A 23,958-nucleotide genomic window follows, 5' to 3' on the forward strand; every position below is an offset into this window, starting at 1 on the left:
ATGCTTCCAGTTGTGCCTAGAGATTCCCACTCATCAGGGCTCAAGAGGGGCTTGTTATCTCCAATCACCACACTATTTAAAAACACACACATATAGTTCTTATTAACACATACCACTCACACCTACCTCCTCTTGGAAAAAAGTACTCTTACCACCCTTCCCAATGTCTTAATCTTTTGCCTGTGCCTAAGTCTGAAAGGCATTTTCTCTTCTGGTATTACCCAGGGCCAGGTAACTTCTCAAAGACTAAGATTCAGATAAAATGGTTTGGTTAACTGTTTTGTTCTGGCTTTGGTGGAAATTTCTATAGATGTACGAATGTGTGTGCTTTTCTGACATTAACTCCATGGCGAATTGTAAAATAATTTTTTAAATGTTAAAATTTGTTGGAATGGATACTAATTGTAGATTTTCTAAGAGAACATTATTATTATTATTAGCTCAGTGGTAGGGGAGATAAAAGGTCTTTGATTATTTTTGTTAGCTTTCACAATCTCAGTGCTACTTTATTGTGTTTATTAAAATACTACTATAGTGTTTTGGAAGCATACGGTTCTCATTTTCCACAATCCTTTGAGTACCAATACAATTTTTCCCTGTTGGCTTTATTCCAGTCATAGCCATTAGATGACTTTATGATGAGTCTGGAGGTAAAATAGAAGTCTTTCCTTTTAAGTATTCTTTATTTTAACTTTTTAAATAACATACTCTTTATTTACAGGTACAACAGAATATCTCGGGAATGGACTCAGAAGTATGCCATGTGATGCTACCTTAAAGTCAGAATAACCTGCATTATAGCTGGAATAAACTTTAAATTACTGTTCCTTTTTTGATTTTCTTATCCGGCTGCTCCCCTATCAGACCTCATCTTTTTTAATTTTATTTTTTGTTTACCTCCCTCCATTCATTCACATGCTCATCTGAGAAGACTTAAGTTCTTCCAGCTTTGGACAATAACTGCTTTTAGAAACTGTAAAGTAGTTACAAGAGAACAGTTGCCCAAGATTCAGAATTTTTTAAAAAATGGAGCATGTGTATTATGTGGCCAATGTCTTCACTCTAACTTGGTTATGAGACTAAAACCATTCCTCACTGCTCTAACATGCTGAAGAACTCATCTGAGGGGGAGGGAGATGGATGCTCAGTTGTCGCATCAAAGGAAACAGCATTATTCTAGCAGCATCCGTTGTTTAAGCCTTCCACTGTTAGAGACCTGAGGTTACATGATATACTTTATGCTCATAACTGATGTGGCTGGAGAATTGGTATTGAATTTATAGCATCAGCAGAACAGAAAATGTGATGTATTTTATGCATGTCAATAAAGGAATGACCTGTTCTTGTTCTACAGAGAATGGAAATTGGAAGTCAAACACCCTTTGTATTCCAAAATAGGGTCTCAAACATTTTGTAATTTTCATTTAAATTGTTAGGAGGCTTGGAGCTATTAGTTAATCTATCTTCCAATACACTGTTTAATATAGCACTGAATAAATGATGCAAGTTGTCAATGGATGAGTGATCAACTAATAGCTCTGCTAGTAATTGATTTATTTTTCTTCAATAAAGTTGCATAAACCAATGAGTTAGCTGCCTGGATTAATCATACGGGAAACAATCTTTTGTAAATGCAAAGCTGTTTTTGTATATACTGTTGGGTTTTGCTTCATTGTTTGACATCAAATGATGATGTAAAGTTCAAAAGAGTGAATATTTTGCCATGTTCAGTTAAAAGTGCACAGTGTGTTACAGGTTGACACATTGATTGACCTGATTTATGCAGAATTAATAAGCTATTCGGATAGTGTAGCTTTAATATGCTGCACATGATACTGGCAACCCTGGAGTTCATAGATGGACTTGGGACCCAGCAGTTTTGAACATGTTTATGGAGTTTAAGAAATTTATTTTCCAGGTGCAACCCCCATCTAACTAAATTTTTTCTTCACCTTGTACACTTGACAGCTAAAAACATAACATGGGAGTAATTATGGGTTTAAATTTACAAAATAAAGTACTGTTTGGTGTGGGAGTTGTCATGAGGCTGTGTTGAAATGACTTAACTATGTGGGATATTGAGTATCCATTGAGATGGGTTTGTTCAGCCATTTACATTAATGAGCATTTAAATGCAACAGATATCATTTCAGGTGACTTAACATGAATGAATAAAAGTCAATGCTATTGGATAATTTTTCGTTTGACAAGTGCTATGTGTACCACTAATTTAACTTCTGTAGTAACAAGGGCATTATCATTCTTCACCCTTCCTAATTCTGACCATATAGTTTTACTTCTTTTTTCCTAGTTATTTTGATTTGCCCATTGCTTTCTTACAATCCTGTATTCAATTTCTAGCACGTCTGACTTTTCTCCACTTCCACATTTTTGCACTGCTTACACTTATGTGCAATCTTACTCCTTGTCTGCACAGATGTGGAAAGCTAGATATAAAATAAATGTTAAAGCTTGATTTTTATAAACATTTTAATATGTAGTTTGGACATGATTTATTGACTAAGGTTCTCTAAACTGGAAGTGAAATGCATGCCTTCCAAAAATGTTCTGGCTTTGTTAATTCTGTAATAAGCATTTCATTGAGAAATATCAATCTAACTACAATTTTCCAATGAGTGATTTTTTTTTTTTTTTTCCTTCCTTAAAAATTGACTCCTTAAGGGTAGATGTCATACTGTTAAAAACTTTTGGGTTCAAATTACAAATGAGAAGTTAGTAACATTGCTCTACAAGCTAAGATATACTATTCTTTGGCTCTGTTTTCAGAATAATTATGAGAATCATAGTCTCAAAATAACAGCTTTATTGGGCATATCACTATTTGAAGGCCAGCCATCAAAACACCTCTGCTTCTGGATTGCTAGTTGGCTTTCAAATTGACCTTTTTAGCCATAGACAACCCTTTTAAGTATTTATAGAGATGACTGACTTAAACCACTGATTGTTAAAATGATTAGATGTGCCCTGTTCTCTGTATCTGACTTGATGCTTTCTATAACATTTCTGTGTCACTTCTAAGGGAATAAGCCATAAAGGCTTCTCCAGGCTTAAGAGAAAGTTACCTGGAAAACCCAACATTTGTGAATGTATGGACACTGGACTTGAGATCATCTCCAATGAAAAAGAATCCAAGAATTTGCCCTTTCCCCCATATACATTACTAGTGCCATGTGTAGGACTCTAGTGAATATTAGCAGATTAAAAAATGATTTTGGTTCTTGTATATTTCCTATCTCTTTTAATGCACAAACTCAAATACTTAGTTTCTGTTAACCTATGGGAATTAGTCCAGTGGACTTGCTAATAGTAAATTATATTGTGAGTAACTCTTGTTCCTGGGCAAGTTTGCAATGTGATAATCAGATTTTTAAAAAAATACTAGTTTGCTTGTGTGGGTGTACTCACAATTTTTTAAAGTATGAACCACAGTTAACTAGTGGTCTCAGGGGTAGTGAACACTCACTTTTTTTTTTAATGGCTTAGTTGATATACGCTTCAGATACTGATTATGCTGTATTAGTGATTTGGGGGGTGACTCAAATTAGCCATGTTTTGTATTGGCATAACAAAACTGTTTAATGATTGTTCATTACACTTTTAAGTGAATTTGTCTTCTATTTTATGAGGAACCCAGTGCAAGTCACTAAATATTGTCTAGTAACATCTGCATAACACTTGTAATAGCTAAGGTTAATTGAGCTTAAAGGAATTGTTACCATTAAAGTCTGTTTAAAGACACTTTCGTCTTTTTCAGTAATTCCAGCTAACGTGAAATTCACACTTTAACCTAATGCTGTTTGTAAGTTTTTTTTTGAACTTAGGAGTTAAAACTATAAAGAATTTAGGATAGTGGTTCTCAAAAGTGGTCCTAAGACCAGTAATACCAGTGTCCTTTGGGAAACTTTTTAATCCTAGCCTGAGGATATGTTTTTATTGGTTTTAGAGAGAGAGAACGATTGATCAGTTGCCTCCCTAACGTGCCCAGACTGAAGATCAAACCCACAGCGTTTTTGGTTCACAGGACTACGCTCCGACCAACCAAGCCATCTGGCCAGGGCCATTTGGGAAATTCTTTACAATGGGAATTCTCAGATGCCCACTACAGGACTACTGATTCAGAAACTATGGGGTGGCACCCAGTAGCCTGTTCTAAGCAAAGTAGATCAATTCTGAAGTCTGTTCCTAGCTCTCTCCCTTGTAACAATGCAATAATCCTTGGACCCTATAGTTATTTTACAACTCTTGCTGTTCCATCACATTAAGAACTTGTTATGTTGTATGCCCAAGTACTACATTTCTATATAATTGACAAGTATGTAATATTTTGAATTATAAATACTGTAGGTTGATTTACACATTTAAGGTAATGTTAATATCCTACAATTATCTAATTTGAGTAACAGGTGAAAACTGTGACATTCAAATTCATAACATCTTTTGGGGGTGGTATATGTAATTCAACCAATAGCCAGGTAGTACTAAAAGTGAGCAACCAGGTACAAAAGTCTGCTAAATGTTGCGTTAGGTAGCTGAACAAGAATTTGAACCCTGGTCTCATTCTGTGGTCTCTTACATTAAGCAACTTGTGTGTGTGTGAAAAAGTAAGATGTCGTGTTAGGGGTGTTTGCAGTGTTACTGAAATTAACATTAATATAACCTAAGGCAGCTAGTAAAACCTATTTCAGCATAATGGGAAACAAATGGTGAAGGTATTTGGAAACAGCTTAAAAGTGTAACAGCCCCTCTACCATACTCCCCCTCCCCCCCCCCCCCCCAAAAAGAAAAGGTTCTGGAGAAACTTAAAAGATCAAAACTAAAGTTTTCTAGACAGGCTAGGAAGATAGAAGTTAGCTGAAAATTTGTTTACTTTAGGACCCTCAATTAGCCACTTGTATTATTTCCTGCTACCCTATAACTGCTACTTGCCTCATTTTGAAGAATTTATAATTAACTAGTACACAGTATTTCTGATAATTATCTCCAAGTTGTATGCTATTTCTGGATGATTTTTTTTTTTAGCTTGAGCCCTTTTAATTTTTTTCTGTATTGTAGGAAATGATTTTATGAAATAACATTTTTTTTACATTTTACTGTCTGACCCTCCATGTTATCTTGATTCCTTATTTACCATATCAAGCTTAAATAATGTCAAATAAGGCCAAACAGCATGAGTACTTTTATACTCTAGTTATTTAAGAACCCAGTTAACCACTGTTATTTGCTGACCTCCCAGCCATCTCTCCTGAACTGTTCGTTAACCTGCCTGGCTACCTAAAAGGATAACTTTATGGTGTCTAAAGCTGGACGGTATCTACACACTGACATGTACACAAGCATACCAGTTCTGGGCCTCAATAAATGACATTCCGTTGCACTGGTCCAAAATCTAGGCATCAACCTTGATTTCTCACGCTCCTGCCAGTTCTTTCAAATTTTATTCAGAAATTTACCTGTTTCTGCTGCCATAATGGTCTAAAGCCCCATCTTCGATTACTGCGATAGCTTCCTGGGGGGGTCCAGCTTTTTACTTCGCAGCAATCTGTCCCCACACAACACGCAGCATAACCCTTTTAAATCATGTCATATGCCATCCTTTGCTCCAAACCTAATGGTATCCCATCTCAGAGTAATAGCCAAAATACTACTAAAAGCGATTTACAGGCTGTATTGACTTTTCCCACCATCTCTACTCTGCCTCCAGGACTTCCCCAATTCCCTCAGCTCAGTCACATGGGCCTCTCCTGGGACAAGATGTTTGCCCTTGTACTTCTCTTGCCTAGAATGATCTTAACTCACATATATGGCTACCTTTCCTAATCGTTAGGTTTCTGTTCAAATGGCAACTTAGAGTGACTATTCTATATAAAATACCAACAGCACCACCATTATAGAGTTGCAACATGGCATATTCAATATTAGCCACCTTACATGTAACATTGTTTCCTCCTCAGTGTCACTCCAGAATGTAAGCTCTAAGAAAAGGGATTTTGTCTGTGTCCTGCTACATCCCTCAGTGACTAGTTGGCTTCCTGGCACATTGTTACAGTGGTCAAATATTTAATAACGAATATGAGCTAAATGGTAGATTTTGCCAAACATAATGCTTGCTTTATTTTTAACTCCAAAAGTATTAAAAACTGCAACATACCATAGAAAAATGGTAAATGGAACATGCTTTACTCTGATTACTATAAAATACCACCATGGCGAGTAGATAGGCATTTCTGTTTCTACCAGTATGGATGATTACCCTGAAAAAAGCAACTAAACATGCTGGGAAAAACTTTTCTTTTTAAAAGGTGACAATAATAGGAGTACTGCCAAGCCAAGACCAAATTGAAACCAGTAACCTAAAGAAGCAGAATATAACCAGAAACCAGCTTTCATTTTGAAAACAAGTCACTTAAAAACCAAGTCAACTGTATTTTAATTTTTGTGACCCTAGCAAATCTCGGAATGCATCCAAAGAGTGCTGTCAAATAGAAGCCCATCCCTAATACATACTATGCGAAGTCTGCATGCCTTGAACCTTAGTGACAGGAGAACATTCAGCTCTCAGAATTTGTAGTAATAGTTTGGCCTTTGTGAAGATTTGCAGCCCTAAATCTTACTACACAGGTGGTCCCAGAAAACTCAGATCTAATTTTTAAAGTAGGTCTAAATGAAAGCAACCAGGTGCTGGCAGAAGCAAACAAATAGTCTGCAAGAACTCATGTGGGGGGGGGGGGGGAGATGTGACACCATGAGTGGGAGCCATCTGATTTGTAAATATTTCAGACTTTAAAAATATTAGGTCATCCAAATTGGAAAGGAAGAAGAAAAACTGTATTCACAGATGACATGATATAGGAAAATCCTAAAGAATAATAAAATTATTACAGCTAATTGAATTGAGCAAAGCTGAAGGATACAAAAATCAATACCGTGAAGTCAGTTTTATTTCTATAACTATCAATGGACAATCCGAGAGTGAAATTAAGAAGAAAATTCCATTTACAATAGCATCAAAAAGAATAAAATAACTTTAACCAAGGAAGTGCAAAACTTGTATACTAAAAACTACAAAACGTTTCTGAAAGAAAGGAATCCTAAATAAATGGAAAGGCATCAGTCTCTGCTTCCGGCTACTTGGGCAATCAACCAAGACAATTCAGTAAGATCACCCGTGGTGAGAGAGAGCCCATGTTGTTGGGTCCATGCATAGCCTTCATCCCTGCTACGATGACCACTTTGTTGATGTGCTCAGTGTCAAGTACCTAAGTGGTGCATAGAAAGGCTGCCTAAAATCCACAGGACCATCTTGCTGTGTACTTAATTGTTAAGAGTCTCCTCTGTGGTACATGTTCTCTTGTGAGCATTAATGTGAGACACAAAGAAACCATGTATTGTACCTACTCCTACAGTGTCTATCCACATAATATCCACCCAGACCTCAGTGTCACTTGTCTTCCAGTCATTTCTTTTAAGGCCCAGATCAACCAATTAAGACTTTTGGCTCTGCCAAAGAGTCAATATGTAAAAGTAACTCAGGCTACCTCTCCTTTCACATGAATTGAAAAATTAAACAGATGTCTCGTAATTCTGTGCACTGGGAAAATTTCCCTTCACCAGTGTCATTCAGAGCCAAACCTAAGTGGGGCTGTTATGCAACAATTCACTTACGGCTAGTTCCAATATATATTGCACTAGCCCACCTGTGAACCAGGCATAGATATGTCAGTTGGTCATAAGAAACTCCCCTGAGGTCATCAGTGAGATTATTAGTGCATCAGAGATAAGTGACATGGAAGGCTACACTACCTAACATACAATTTATGTGTGTCTCCTGGACTTTGCTGGAGTCTGAATGTATCACTTCCTACATACACTGAAACATTGAAGCCCTTGCCCAGCCTTATTACTTGGTTGACTAGATAATCCTCAGTTCGGGCCACATTGGCAATTAGTGTACATTGGTCAGATGTTTGGTCTTTACTAAGACCCAGTAGCACACTAGGACCTATTGTTTTGTTTTACTTTATTTTATTTAAAGATGGTTTTATTTATTTCAGTAAGGGGGAGGGAGAGGGCGAGAGAGAAACATCAATGATGAGATAAAGTCACTGATCAACTACCTCTTGCACACCCCCCCACTGGGGATCAAGCCCAGAACCACGGCATGTGCCCAGACCAGGAATCAAACCCTGATCTCCTGGTTCTTAGGTCAATGCTCAACCACTGAACCACACTAGCTGGGCTAGGACCTATTGTTTGAAAGAGTAGTTCACTATGGTGAAGCGCATAGCCTTGCTCCAGAATATAAGGGTCTACACTGTGACTCTTCTACTGGAGCTTGTCCAAAATTCCATATATCTTTTTCCATGGATATTTCCAACACTATCAGATCTTTGGGATCACATGACATAAATGTGATTTTTCAGTCCTGATCATAGACTACTTACTACAAAGGCTTTACCTGGCAGGCCTCAAGGGGGAAAGTTGTCCTTCCCACACCAGACCTGGTACACAGCCAAAGGATTATAATCTCCAGAGAGAGTTGTAGTGAAGTACTATTGATGCCCCTCTGGCTGGTCATGCTCTTCACATATTTACATTCCTAGCCCCGGTGCCTTCATTACTAGGTAGCTTTATCTGAGGCATTAGGCAGAGGTCTTCCTCAGCTGTATCTGCTGAAATCTCCTTATGGGGGGGGGGGGGGGTGGAAAACTTTGAATATATTTATCCCTCCTCGGACTCAGTACCCAGTAATTTCCTGCTCCTGGCCCTTCCCCCTCATCCTTCACACCTCCACGCCTACCCCAGAGCCTATACAACAGCCATGACCTTTGGCTAAGGGCTCCCTCAACAGCGAACCAAACCCCACATCTGTGCTGATCCATCTGATCCTTGACCAGGGTGCTTACCATTTTATGGGGAAAACAAAAGAGAGGAGAGTTGGCCTCTTCTCCAGTTTTTTAGCCTCTTGCTTATACTATAGCAGTAAGGGAGTAATGGCTTCACTATTTTATTTTTGACTCCTTGTTGCTTTAAGTAGCTGCTCCAACACCTGACAGCTCAGCTCTCCCAGCTAAACTAGCTCTTGATTATTGGCAGTATTAATCCTCCAACTTTCCTCCTCCAGCATCGTGTTAGTTATTCCGGATCTTTTGCTTTTCCTTATAAACTTTAGAATCAGTTTGTCAAAATCCAAAGAATAACTGGCTTGGGTCTCGATCGGGACTGCAGTGAATCTATAGGTTAAGTTGGGAACAGCTGACATCCTGACAGTATTGAGTCTTCCTATCTGTGAACATGGAATCTCTCTCCATTTATTGAATTCTTCTTCGATTACTTTCATCAGAGTTTTGTAGTTTCCCTCATATAGCCCTTAACGTTTTTGTAATATTGATACTTAAGTGTTTCACTTTCTTCTGGAGTGCTGAAGTAAACAGTGTTGTGTTTTTAATTTCAAATTCCAGTTCTTCGTTGCTGGTGTGTAGGAAAAGGATAGGTGTTTGTGTATTAGCTTTGATGCTGCAACCTTGCTATAAATTGCTTATTAGTTCCAAGAATTTTTGTTGTTGATTCTTTTCGATTTTCCACATACACAATGCTGTTATCTACAAATAAAGATAGTTTTACATCTTCCTTACCAATCTGCATACTATTTATTTTCTTGGCTAATTGCATTAGCGAGGACTTCCAGGATGATGCTGGAAAGGGACATCCTTGCCTTATTCCTGACCTTAGCAGAAAAGCTTTTAGTTTCTCACCATTAAGTACAAGTGTAGTCTTGTGTAGCTATGCTTTATAGAGTATGAGGAAATTCCCCTCTATTCCTAATTTGCAGAGAGTTTTTATCATAAATGGATGTTGTTTTGTCAAATGCTCTTCCTGTGTCTACTGATATAACCATGTGATTTTTATTTTTTAGCTTGTTGATGTGATAAATTACATTCATTGATTTTTGAATGGTGAATCGGCCTTGAATACTCAGAATAAATCCCACTTGGTCATGAGAATATAATTCTTTTTATACATTATTGATTTGCTAGTATTTTGTTATGGATTTTTCCATTTATGTTCATGAAAGATCTTGGTCAGTGGTTCTCTTTTCTTGTAATGTCTTTGTCTGGTTTTGGTATAGGGCAATGCTGACCGCATAGCATGAGTTAAGAAGTGTTCCCTCTGTTATTATCTTCTAGAAGAGACTATAGAGAATTGGTATAATTTCTTCCTTAAATGCTTGATAGAATTCATCAGTGAACTCATCTGGGCCTGATGCTTTCTGTTATTGAAGATTATTAATTATTGATTCAATTTCTTAAATAAATAATAGCCTATTCAGATTGTTCCTTTCTTCTTGTGTGAGTTTAGAATCAATTTTTCAAAATCCAAAAAATAATCCAAAAATAGGCTATGTTGTGTACTTCAAGGAATTTGTCCATTTCAAATAGGCTATCAAATTTGTGGGCAGGCATAGAGTTGTTCATAGTATTTATGCCTTTATTATTCTCTTAATGTCTATGTGATCTATAGTGATATAATTTCTTTCATTTCTGATATTAGTTATTTGTGTCTTCTAGCTCCCCCCCCCCCCTTAGTTAGCCTGGCTAAATGTTTATTGATTTTATTAATCTTTTCAAGGAACCACATTTTAGTTTTGTTGATATTCTCTATTGATTTGCTATTTTCAATTTCATTGGTTTCTCCTCTAATTTTTATTATTTCTTTTCTTTGGCTTACTTTGCTCTTCTTTTTCTAGTTTTTTAAGGTGGAAGATTAGATAATTATTAGATAATATTTTGATGCTCTGTTGTTAAGCACGTCACATTAAAGATTGTTATGTCTTCTTGTAGAATCAGCTCCTCTATCATTATTTAATGCCTGTCTTTATCCTGATCATTTTCTTTGCTATGAAGTCTGCTCACTATGAAGTTAATGTAGTTACTCCAGCATTCTTTTGACTAGTATTAGCATGATATGTCTTTCTCGATTCCTTTACTTTTAATCTGTATCTGTTTTTATATTTAAAATAAGTTTCTTGTAGACAGAATATACTTGGTCTTGTTTTTTGATACACTCTGACAATCTCTGTCTAGATAATTGGCACTTTAAGCTGATTATCAATATAGTTGATATCTATTACATTTGCTCCCGTTTTCTATTCATTGCCTTTGTTCCTGTATTTGTCTTCCATTCTCTTTCTAACTTTTGTGATTTTAATTGATATTTTTATTGTGATTTTATGACTCCATTTTCTCTCTTTTTTAGCTAATCAATTATTTTTTTTATTAACATTCTTTAGTGATTGCCCTAGAGTTTGCCATAAACCTTTACAACTCCACTGTCAAAGTCAACTTTCTAATACCACTGTGCTGCTTAATGGGTAGTGCAAGTACCTTATAATAACTAAGTATTCCTAATTCCTCTCTTCCAGTCCCTCGTGTCATTACTCTCAGTTATTTTACATATAACTGATCGTTGTATATTGTTGCTGTTATTGTTTTGAACAAACTTCTACCTGTTAGATCAATTATAATAAGAGAAATAAAAGTATTCATTTTATCTTCATTTATTCTTTCTCTAATGTTCTTCCTTTCTTTATGTAGATCCCAGTTTTTGACCTACATCATTTTCTTTCTCTCTGATAAACTTCTTAAATATTTCTGAAAAGACAGGTGTATTGGCAACATATTCCCTCACTTTCTGTTTGTCTGAGGAAGTCTTTATTTCTTCTTCACTTTTGAACAATAATTTTGCAGGGTACAGAATTCCATTTCGATGATTTTTTTCTCTCTCAACATTATAATTATCTCACTCCACTATCTTTTTGCTTGTGTGGTTTCTGAGGAGAAATTGGATGTAATTCTTATTTTTACTCCTTGTAGGCAATGTGTTTTTCCCCTCTTGCTTCTTTCAACATTTTTTCTGTATCTTTGGGTTTCTTAAGTCTGAGTATGATATGACTAGATGTAGGTGTTTTTTTTGGGGGGGGGGGGCATTTATTCTGCTTGGTGTTTTCTGAGCTTCCTGGATGTGTGGTTTGTGCTCTAGTATTTCTTTTTTGTTTTTTTCTTAGAATTTCCATCTCTGTGCTTACACTGTCCATTTATTCTATTATACTTTCTACTTTATTTATTAAAGTCCTTGACATATTAATAATCATTATTTTAAATTCCTGGCCTAATAATCCAAAATCCCTTCCTGTTTGAGTCCGGTTCTAGTACTTGTTCTTTCTTTAAATGTTTTTTTTTCTTTCTTTTCTTTTTTCCTTGTAATTTTTGTTGTTGAAAGCCATACATGATGCATTGAAAGAAAATGTTGCAAATAGGCCTTTAATGAAGTGGTGGGAAGGTGCGGGAGAGGGGAAGCTTTCTATAAAGTCCTATGATTAGGTCTTAGTCTTTTAGTGAGCTTGTGTCCTGGACTGTAAACTTCACAAGCGCTTCTGTGTGTGTTTTTTTCCACCCCTTAGGTGGGGAAGGATGGTTAGAGGGGGCTGAAGTTTGGTATCTCCCTTCTCCCAGGTTGGTTATGCTCTGATAAAACCCCAGCAGGCAAGGCTGATAAAGTAATTCCTCTTGAGGGCATATCTTAAGAAAAACAGAATGCTCTGGTGTCTTTCAGTACGGTTCCTTTGCCCCTCCCCCTGATGAAACTATGAGGGAATTGTTCTCCAGTCTTCAACTGAGAACTTGGTAGAGCTCCTGGAGGCAAAACTCACAAAAGTATGGGTGAAGTTTTTAACTCTCAGACTTGTCCAAACTGAACCTCCAGTAATTCCTTAATTACAGTTTAGGTTTTCCTACCATAGTACTGGTTCCTGTGGAGCTTTCTGCTTATGGGTTTCTGCTTTAGTAATTGGTGAATTTCTGTACCCACCTTTCTATCTCTCCAGCTACAGGGGCAGCACATTTCCCTGTCACCTCAATTCTCTGATGAATCTAAGAGCTGTTGATTTTGTCCAACTTTTTACTTTTTTTTTTTTTTTTAGGATGGAGTGACAACTTCAAGCTTCTTGCGTGACAAAATATTAATTAGAAGTTTTTGATTTCTTTGATTCATGGATTTTTTGGGGGGGAAATATACATGTATAATTTTTTAAAAATTAACTTAATTTTTTTAGAGCAATTTTAGATTTACAGAAAAATTGAAGGGACAATACATAGTGTTTACCCTTGGCTCCCAGACATACAAAGGCCTCACCCATTATCAACATCCCCCACAAGAGTGGTACATTTGTTAGCACCAATGAACCTATGCTGATACATCATTATCACCCAAAGTCTATAGTTTACAGTTTACTGATGGTGTTGTATATTCTATGGGTTTTGACAAATGTATAGTGATATATATCCACCTTTATGGTATTATACAGAGTAGCTTCACCTGTACTCTATTCATCCCTTCCTAAACCCTGATAACTATTGATCCTTTTAGTGTCTCCATAGTATTGCCTTTTCCAGAATGTCATATAGTTGGAATCATATAATATATAGCCTTTTCAGATTGGCTCCTTTCCCTTTGTAACATGCACTTAAGTTTCCTTCATGCATTTTTATGGCTTGATAGCTCATTTCTTTTTAGCACTGAATATTATTCCATTGTCTGGATATACCACATATATTTATCCCCTTACCTACTGACAGACATATTGGTTGCTTCCAGGTGTTAACAATTGTGAATAAAACTGCTATAAACATCCATGCATATATTTTTATTTTTTAATGTTTTTATTGATTTCAGAGAGAGGGAGGAAAGATAGAAGTGTCAATGATGAGACAGAATCATTGCTCAGCTGCCTCCTGCACGTCCCCTACTGGGCATCGATCCCAGAACCATGCATATGTTTTTGTGTGGACATAAGTTTTCAACTCCTTTGGGTAAATGCCAAGCAGTGTAATTGCTGGATCATAGTAAGTGCATGTTTAATTTTGTAAGAAACTACCAAAATGTATTCCAACGTGGCTTTACCATTTGCATTTCCATTAGCAATGAATAAGAGTTTCTGTTGCTCCCCATCTTTGCCAGCATTTAGTGCTGTCGGGGTTTTCAATTTTGACTATTCTAATAGTTGTGTAGTGATATCTCAATGTTGTTTTAGATTACATTTCCTTGATGATATATGATGTGGAGCATCTTTTCTATCCTTATTTGCCATCTGTTTATCTTCTTTCTTTTTTTCACATTTTTTTATTGTTCACACTATTACAGTTGTCCCCCATTTCCTCCCCCACTCTTTGCCCACCTCCACCCAGCCCCCATCACACCTCCCCTGGCCTTCACCACTCTGTGGTCTGTGTCTATAGGCTATGCATATATGTTCTTTGGCTACTCTCTTCACCTTCTTTTAATCAGCTCTCCCAACCTCTTCCCCTCTGTCCTCAGTCTATTACAAGTATCCATGCTTCTGGTTCTATTTCATTCTTCAGTTTATTTTATTCATTAGATTCCACATATAATTGAGATCATATGATATTTGTCTTTCTCTGGCTTATTTCATTTAGCATAATAATCTCCAGGCCCATCCATGCTGTCGCATAGGGTAAGAGATCTTTTTTTTTTTTTTTTTTTTTTACAGCTGCATAGTATTCCACGGTGTAAATGTGCCACAGCTTTTTTATCCACTCATCTACTGATGGGCACTTGGGCTGTCTCCAGATTTTGGCTATTGTAAATAATGCTGCTATGAACATAGGGGTGCATATGTTCTTTCTGATTGGTGTTTTGGGATTCTTAGGATATATCCCCAGAAGTGAGATCACTGGGTCATAAGGCAGTTCCATTTTTAATTTTTTGAGAAACCTCCATTCTATTTTCCGTAGTGTCTACGCCAATCTGCATTCCCACCAACAGTGCACAAGGGTTCCCTTTTCTCCACATTCTAGCCAACACTTGTTGTTTGTTGTTTTATTGATGACAGCCACTCTGACAGGTGCGAGGTGATATCTCATTGTGGTTTTGTGTATCTTCATTAGCTCATTTTTTAGTTGAGTTGTTTATGTTCTTATTTTTGGGTTTAAGTGTTCTTTGTATAAACTTTGAAGGGGCTACTTAAGCCTGCTGTCCCTAGCTTTGGGGATTAAGCAGACACTGAGTCATTTTTCTTTTCCTTATTATAATTTATGTATTTATCTCATGGGATTGGAACATCCTTGGCCTTGGTATACCATGACATTCTAATGAGTTTATTTACCAACTTCATATGTTTAGAGGTGAAGGAAGCATGGTCAGATGGACCAAAACACTCTTAATGGCCTCCGGCAGCAGAATATTGATCCTGCATGTCATTTAACTTCTGTAGGCTTTATTTGTCCCTTTAAATCAGGGAACTATCACTTGATCTAAATAATCTGAATTCTGGGAAGCATCAAATGGGATGATCAAAATGGAATCTATTTATACAGTATAAAGTTATAAAAATGGGTGACTTTAAAATTGTATTTGATATTGTGCGTTTAAATTACACAAATTGACTAATTTTATAACTGTTTCAAAATAAGATCTATTTTTCCTGGAAATAATGGGCAAAAAATGATCCTATAACAAAATGAAAACTTCATCATGCCAATTCCAATTTTAGGCAGAATACTTGTTAGGGCTTTGCATTTACTTTAAGCTCCCCTGTTTTCAAAGTGAATAATCCAAACGATTGTGTCCTGGAATGAAAGGAGGAATGATGTCTCATTTTCTAAAATATTTCTTAATAGAACAACAGAATATACCCAAACACACTTGCTGGCATGAACTTTCCTTTGACTTGGCTTAATGGAATCTCTGGGATTTACAAAAAAATTCCTTTGCTGTTCTTGCAGCCATAAGTTGTGTTATCAGTTTTGAACAGTCCAGGGCTGTCTGTCTATTGACATGCATTCTGGTATTTTATTTGCACTGAGAGTTTTGTTCCTATCAAAAGTAAGAATGCTTCACCCTAGTCAGTTTGTTCAGTGGTTAGAGTGTTGCCCCTCGGACTGAAGGGTCTCAGGTTCGATTCCCATCAAGGATCCTCTGCCAGGTGGGGAGGCAACCAGTAGACACATTGATATTTTTCTCTCCCCCCTTGCTTTCCACTCTCTCTTAAAAAATCAGCCAGAACCTTTTCCCTTTAATATTAACTTGCTTAACTGCAAGGATACTGAGAGCTGTTTTGACCCTACCTGCCACTATATGATAGACAAGTCGCCTGACTTGTTTGGATCCTTTTACCCCAGCTATAAAGCCAGAGGCTTGGGCTGTATAATCCATAATGTCCCTAATGCCAAGATGCTAGGTTTGTGAAAAATACTGATTCTGAAAAGGTAAAATATTGTCCCGTGTTTATAGATTCATGCAATTTCAGGGCCATTATAAAGCAAAACAAAGCTTGGATTTGATGAGGGGAGGACTTCTCTTCAAAGATTTTCTCCTAAATAACAAAATATGGCAGATAAGATCAACACAGGAGTAAGCCAGTCTGTGAAATTCTCTATACCAACTACCTAAGATCACTGTTACGTCTTATTGCAAAAATGGGAGTCAAGAAGGACACGTGACTCCAAAACCTGAAATAAACCTGTGGAAGTTTTGGGGTGCGCTCACATTGTTAGGGACAAAACACCTATTTAACTCATTTTATGCTTACAACGACCTGAAAAAGTACCGTCTCCATTTTCGAGTTCAGGAAACAGGTATGAGATTTTGTGGTTTGCCGGGTACCGCAGATAGCGGCAGGTTTTAAACTTGCCTGCGCGCGTCGGGACCGTCTCCGGAGCCTCGGGAGCCTCCTGGGGGCCTTTCCAAAGCGGGAGGCCGCGGGTCGCGGCCAGGACGGACTGAGGCGCAGGGCGCCCCGCGCCGGGCCCGGGCCCACGCCCACGCCGCGCGCGGGTTCCCTGGGCCCGCGAAACCACCCTACGAACCAGGCGCTTTTACTAACTGCTCGCTGCCTGAAGGGCGGCGAACCACGAGACCCCGCGGAGCTGCGGGCGGTGGGCGTCCCCGCAGCCAGGCAGCCCCTGCAGAGTGGTGGGGTCTCGGGAAAGCTGGGGAACGAAAGTGGTGGGGTGGCTCGGTGTTTCGCTGCTCTGAAGCAGGGGGAGCCTCTCCAGCTGCGGTCTCCGCATACGACGAGCTGCCCCCGGGCTGCCCCCGGGCTGCCCCCGGCTGCCCCCGGCTGCCCCCGGCTGCCCCCGGCTGCCCCCGGCTGCCCCCGGCTGCCCCCGGCTGCCCCCGGCTGCCCCCGGCTGCGCGCTCCTTTGCGCCCGGGGATCTGAGCGTCTCCATGACCGTGCTCAGGTCCTCCTCCCCTTCAGACGCCCGAGCAGTGGCAAGGAGCAAGAGGAGCGCGGAGACCGCAGGGATCGCAGCCCCGAGCGGCGCCCAGGGGCTGACTCGCCCCGCCCCCCCGGTATCCACGCCGCGCGTCCCTGCGGATCAGCTGACGTGGAGGCGGGGCCGGGGGCGGGGCCCGTGCTGGCGCCCGGGCTTCTCCGGAGCTCGCCGTGGCCTTGGCGGCCTCCTGCTGCCCGGGACGCACGCCCTCCTCTGGGTCGCAGCATGCGCCTCTGCCTGCTTCTGCTGCTCGGGCTGTGCGGTGCGGACCCCGCGGCAGCGGCGCTCGGCCTCAGCTTGCGGGGAGATTGGAAGATCCGCAACGGGAACCGCACGCTGGAGCTGCCCGGAGAGGTCCCCGGCTGCGTGCACACCGCCTTGTACCAGCAGAAACTCATCCAGGTACCGTGTGCGGCCGGCCCCCGAGCCTGCACCGCGTTCCCTTCGTGGGGAGGGGGTCCAGCGGCAGCCTGGAAGCCCCCCTGCCCGGGGCTGTTCCCCTCGACTGCGCGCCGACTTCCCCCGTGCAGCCTGTGGTCCCTGGGGGGGCTGCCGGGGCCGTTTTGTGCTGTGGGCCTGGAGCGCCGCCGGGGTCGCGCTGGGCGGAGACTGAGCGGCGCCGCGACTGGGCGGCTGGGAAGCGGAAGTTTCCGTCGGGCCACCTGCCTGGCTCCGGGCGGGTGCTTGCTGCCCTGCCTCACCCGAGGGTCGGTAGGAAGAGCATGTTGACACTGACAAAGCCTAAGGCGGGGCATTGCCGGCTCAGCTACCTGGACACTGCAGGGGACTTTCGTCTTTTGCTAAGTAAATGTTAGCTATATTCAGTAATGTCTCAGGTTTTCAGGTTTGCTGTTAGGCCTCAGGGAGTCAAATTTGGGATTTTGCAGCACGTGGGTTGAGGAGACAGACCCGCCCAGGGTAAGGTTAGGGTTGTCAGTGCAGGTGTAAAGGCTGCATAACTTTTAAATCTGGTTGGGATGTGAAGAAAGGTGCTCTTTCATCTCAGGACATGTGATGTGGGCTGTGTGTGTGTGTGTGTGTGTGTGTGTGTGTGTGTGTGTGTGTGTGTGTGAGAATAGATGCTCCAGTTTACAGACTTGTGGAGGACGTTTTCCTGGTCGACTGCCTGCGCAGAGGTTTGCAGACTTTTACCTTCCACTGTTTTGATGGTTCCACCTGCTGCAGGTCATTTTCCCATTCTCCGATCGTCTTTGCCTAGGACAAGATGTACTTGATAAGTTTGCATGTGTTGTCTCAATCCTCATAAGAACTCTGTGGAATGTGTCTTTGCATTTTATGGATGACATGGAGTTAAGGAGCCTGGAGCAGTTAGAGAGCTTATCCAAGATACACAGCAACTAAGTGGCAGAAATGGAATTCTAACCCAGGCTGGCCCGACTCGGTAGCCTGGGTTCTGTACTGTGGACACTCACCCAGGTGTTTTGAAAAAACCTTGTGTTTTTGAAATACTGTGGCTCACTGTGCTTCAGGAGTATCATTCAAATTTTACTTAAAGGACAGGGTGGTCCATGAGGGCTATGCAACATTTCTGATCTGGTCTGCCATTAGCTTTTTTTCAAGAATGTGTGTCAGAAAGGAAGTGTATTTGACACTGACCACAGTCCAGTTTGTTTTTTAACTAAATAATTCTCAAACTTAAGTGCTTTAATTTTAGTTACCAAACTCGTGACATAGACCATAGCTGAACTTTGGCACCCTGAGGCTTCACTTACACATGCCTGGAGAATGCCTGTGTGCATTTTGCAGGGTCTCTCCTTGCCTCATTTCACAGGTGGAATTAAGCCAATGGGAAATCATTAGTGGCTTTAGCAAATCAGATTATTGCTCCATGTCACAGGGCCACATATCAGGCAATAGTGTTCAGTAATTGGTTAATGAGAATGAGGTTGCTCATGATATGAAACAACTGACTTTTCCTTATGGGAATAACTTACAGTGTCTGTTAAATCTGTTCATAAATTCTTAGGAAAACTTTAAGTTTCAATACGGTGAATGTAGGTCATAAATGGTAGTGGGTTGAGAGATGGGGAGGCTTTCTGGGCCTTGGGGAACTCCTGCCAACTGACAATAATCATCAACATCAGTATCATTGTTAAAGACTGTGATGTTGTTACGATGCCTGCTTTATTACAGCATTCCTTTTTTGTGCTGACCTCAGGAAATATTCTATAGTTTAGAGCAGACACTGGCCCAAATACTGTATTTACATAAGAACTTGAAGCACATCTTCCCAAAGTCATTCATTTATTTATTCATTCACCTAATTATCTCATAAGTATTTATTCAGTACCTCCAATGTGGCAGGCACTATTCTAAGTGCTTGATATGGAATGGGGAAGACAATAGTCTTAGCCCAATAGATATTCCAGTGGAAGAGAATGACAATAAACAGATCAGTAGGTAACACAATGACAGGTGGTACACAGAAGAAAAATAAAGCTGGTTAAAGGAAGAGAAAGTGAAAGCTGATTGGGAAGGGTTGCTATTTTTTAAAAATGGTTAAAGATAGCCATTTGATAAATAGGCTTTTTAAAGCAGAGATCTTTTTGATGAGGTCAGTTTTAAGGAGAAGCACATTCCCAGGAAAGAGAGAAAAAAAGACAGGAGTCTGGAGAGAGAAACTTTGATGTGGGAACATGCTTGAAAGTTCCAGGAATAGTAAGCAGGCCAGTGTGGCAGGGCTCTTGTGAGCCAAGGGGGAGGGGAATGAGTTTAAAGGAGGCATGGGGGTCAGATCATCCAGGGTTTATAAGCCATGGGAAATACTTCGGATTTTATTCTACAGGTGATGGGAAGCTAATCAGGGGTTTTGAGCTTGGACTTGCATGATTAGATTTACCTTTCAGAAGCTCATTTTGGCTGTTATGTGAAGACTACAATACATAAGAATGGAAGCGTGGAGACCGGGTAGGGGACTATTACAGTTGCACGGGTGAGAGATGATTCCTGGCTAGGACCAGGATGGTGGCAGTGAAATGGTGAATGCTGGCTGGTCCTTACCACATGTAAGTCTATAGTCAACTTAGACTGTGAAGTTCTTCTTCATGTAATATTTGTTTGGTGTCTTCTATGTGCAATGCACTGTTCATGTAATTCCCACAACAACCCTGTGGAGAAGGTATAATTATTCACAATGACTGAGTCTCAGAGAAATTATGGCCTAAGATCATGTATCTAATAAATAGTGGGGTAAGGATTCAACCCATGTCTTCTTTGCACACCCTACATTTCTGTTGGCAGGAAGAGTTAAATAGTAAGCAAAGGGAACAGTTATTTTTTAAATTTAAAGATGTCTAGTGAAAACAGTGACAATAGCACCAAAAACATCCTATTTGCTAAACGTTCTTGATAAATGCAAGCATTTCCTGGAGATCAGTCCACATATCACTTCTCTATTCTCTGTCTCTCGGAAGTCTCTGAGTTTCAGCCATCACCTCTCCGCTAGAATTACTCTAGACCACCCTCTCCTGATTTGCATCTGGAAGTTTTGCTCCATTTTTCTACCTGAAACTCTTCAAGGCATATTGAAACACAGTATATTCAAATATCTCTTCCCTCAATCCTCCCAATCCTTAGTTTCTCTTATTGTTCCTATTTCTAACAGAAGCACCAATATTTTCTCAGTGAATGAGGCCCAGAATTTCAATGCCATTTTTGCTTTTGTGTTTTCTTCTCAGGTATATTGACAGTTGCTGGATCTTGCAGGTCTGACCTATGCCATTTTATAACCATTCCCTCCTAGTTACTTACATTGCTATCAATCTAGCTTATTGTTGTCTTTAAAAAAAAATGAGATCAGGCCCGGCTGGGCGTAGCTCAGTGGTCAAGCATCAACATAGGATCCAGGAGATCGCTGTTTGATTCCCAATCAGGGCACATGCCTGGGCTGCGGGCTCGATCCCCAGTCGGGAGCGTGCAGGAGGCAGCTGATCAACGATGACTCATCATTGATGTTTCTCTCTCTCTCTCTCCCGCTCCCTTCCTCTCTCTGAAATCAGGAAAGATATATTTAAAACAAACAAACAAAAAAACCAAACCAAAGCAAAAAAACAAGGTCAGTTAATTTTAATGACTTTTAGAAATACATAAAGGATATAAATGATAAAAAAAATTTGAAAAGTAGGGTATATAATGAAAGCAAATCGTCTTCATGAAACAGCCACTGTTTCTTGTATATATTCATTTATCTTATAAGATATGTCTATGAACATATCTCTCCCCACAAATTCTAGGTATATTTTTGGTACTGACTTTTATTTTTTAACTTAATGTATCTTAGAAATCATTTCAGATTAGTACATATAACGGTAGATAGCTGTGATTTAATGAATGCCCATTATGTGCCACGAACAGTTCTGAGCAATTTCTATGTGTTACCTCTTGCAATTTTCACATTGATCCTGGGAGGTTCTATTATTACCCCCATTCTAGAACTGAGAAAACAGGAGTATAGGGGTGTTATACTGGCTTCACAAGATTAATACCTGTGGGACTAGAACCAATGCAAAAAGATTGCTCCCCACTGATTTTTTTTTAAATCCTCACCCAAGGATATGCTATCATTGATTTTAGAGAGAGAGGAAGGGAAAGAGAGAGAAACGTCAATGTGAGAAACATCGATCCGCTGCCTCCTGTACATGCCCTGAGCAGGGATTGAACCTGCAACCCAGGCGTGTGCCCTGAGTGGGAACCAAACCCACAGCCCTTTGGTTTACTGGACGATGCTCAACCCAACTAAGCCACCTGGCCAGGGATCCCCACTGAGTTTTTACCTTTCAGCTCAACCCACCTCCCATCTCAGAGACAGCAGCTCCATCTGTGGACCTGTTCACCTGCCCATCTTCATTCCCTGAGCAAGTGTGATCGGATCTCTTCTGATCTCCCAAATCAGTCACGAATCTCTGTCCAGGCATTTATCCTAATCTTTCATGAGTTCTAGCCTGGCACTTAGAATTGAGCTAAGAAAATGTCTTGATTCCCCCTTAAAATTCCCCCTTTAAATCCTCTTTGGTGATAAAATAAGTAGCTTCCTTAAATTGCAACCCCTTTTCACTTATAGCTGTGTTATTTGGGAAGCACTATTTAGTAGTTTAAGGATTTTAGAAAAAATAGTAAAGCTTACTAAAATGTTTTGACCGACTTATGAGCTTGAGATCTCTTGTACCTATGTGCACCCTCTGAAGTAAGAATTGTAGCTGAAGCTCATATTTGACAGTAGAGAAACTGAGGGTTGGAGAGTATGCTTCTCCAGAATAAACACATAAATACCTCTATGTCATTAAAAGTGGCTTAGCTTCCCGTGAACATTTTCTTTTCTTTTTCTTATATAGTACTTGATACATGGAAAGTTACATGCATGAGTGTGTTTATGAATTTTAAAGTCTAATTTAAATGAATCCCATGTACCTGCTATTCAGTTTATGAGCCTGCGCATTCCCGATCCCGTTGCAGTGACCTTGCCCCCCAGTCCCATTGCCTGCCTCTCCCTGAGGTAACCACTGTCCTGAATGATCATTCTCTTGCTTTTTACAAATTAAGGTTTTACCAAATATCTGTGAATCTTAATTAATATATTGTTTAGTTTTGCTTGTTTTTGAATAAATGTTTTCTTAAACTTTACTGTTTTTGCCTAAGTGTCCAGGAACACAATATCTGCAAATGAAAGTTATAAACTCTCTTTTCTCCACTTAACTCCATTTGTTTTTAAAAATTAATTTTAAACTTTGTTATTATTTTGTTTATTTATTTATTTTAAGTAGGTCTTTATTGATTTCAGAGAGGACGAGAGAGAGTTAGAAACATCAATGATGAGAGAGTCATTGATCGAGCCCACAACCCGGGCATGTGCCCTGACCGGGAATCGAACCTTGAGCTCCTGGACCATAGGTCGATGCTCAACCGCTGAGCCACGCCGGCTGGACCATTTAACTCCATTTGAAGTAATGATGTCTGGGATAGAATCAGGTGTTGGACTAAAGCAGAACTGTGGAGTAGAGGAGATATACCTGGTTAAGGAGTCTTTGTGTCTATAAGCAGATATAAATAGAGGAAATTCAGGAAAACAAGACTTATGCTGTCATCTGCATGGTTGGCTGACACAGAGTTTGTTAAGGTACAGTAAGTATGGTAAATATCAGTTATAAATAACTGGCCCAGGCCCCACGTAGCATGTTTGTCTCCTGGTCCCTACTTGGTAGGTAGCACTGACATTGTAATTACTGACAGCATTTGTGACATTGATGGCAGTGTTAGGTAATGATGATGAGGCATGTGGACTCTGGAGCCAGATTTCTTGGGTCTGAATCAGTGCTCCACCACTTAATAGTCATTTGACTTTGAGCCTTGGAGCCTTAATAAAAGGAGTGATGATAATGCCTGCGCCACAGGGCGCTAGGCATAACTCTCAGCTATTGTTGTTGTTTCAGTGGCCATCTGGTGTAAAAGGACAAGTTTATGTGGCGCGAGGTACAGTAGTGTAGTTGAAAGATTGCAGACATGGTGTTAGACTGAGTTGGCTTTATACCTGGATGTACTTCTGCTTAGTCGTGGCACCTCAGGAAAGTCACTTCACCTTTTGGAGTTTTAGTTTCTTCCTCTATAAAATGGTATTTATTACCCATGCTT

General features: G+C 39.9%; 2 protein-coding genes across 9 annotated transcripts in view; both read left to right on the top strand.

Moving 5' to 3' along the window:
- The window catches only part of UBE2D3 (ubiquitin conjugating enzyme E2 D3), a 30,381-nt gene extending 27,137 nt beyond the window's left edge, over nt 1-3,244 (top strand). For all 5 annotated transcript variants that reach the window (XM_016223613.2, XM_016223612.2, XM_087826381.1 and 2 more), the window contains exon 8: nt 722-3,244. In XM_016223613.2, coding sequence (XP_016079099.1) covers nt 722-767 — 46 coding nt within the window. In that variant the 3' untranslated portion in view covers nt 768-3,244. The remainder of the gene's footprint in view (nt 1-721) is intronic.
- Nucleotides 3,245-17,516: 14,272 nt separating this feature from the next.
- The window catches only part of MANBA (mannosidase beta), a 103,367-nt gene continuing 96,925 nt past the window's right edge, over nt 17,517-23,958 (top strand). For all 4 annotated transcript variants that reach the window (XR_015715902.1, XR_001604040.2, XR_015715900.1 and 1 more), the window contains exon 1: nt 17,517-17,715. Coding sequence is in view for 1 of the 4 variants with exons in the window: in XM_016223600.2 (XP_016079086.2) it covers nt 17,539-17,715 (177 nt within the window). In the remaining 3 variants the exon portion in view is untranslated. The remainder of the gene's footprint in view (nt 17,716-23,958) is intronic.

The sequence above is a fragment of the Miniopterus natalensis genome, chromosome 1 (assembly GCF_054644295.1).
Source record: "Miniopterus natalensis isolate mMinNat1 chromosome 1, mMinNat1.hap1, whole genome shotgun sequence".
NCBI lineage: Eukaryota > Metazoa > Chordata > Mammalia > Chiroptera > Miniopteridae > Miniopterus > Miniopterus natalensis.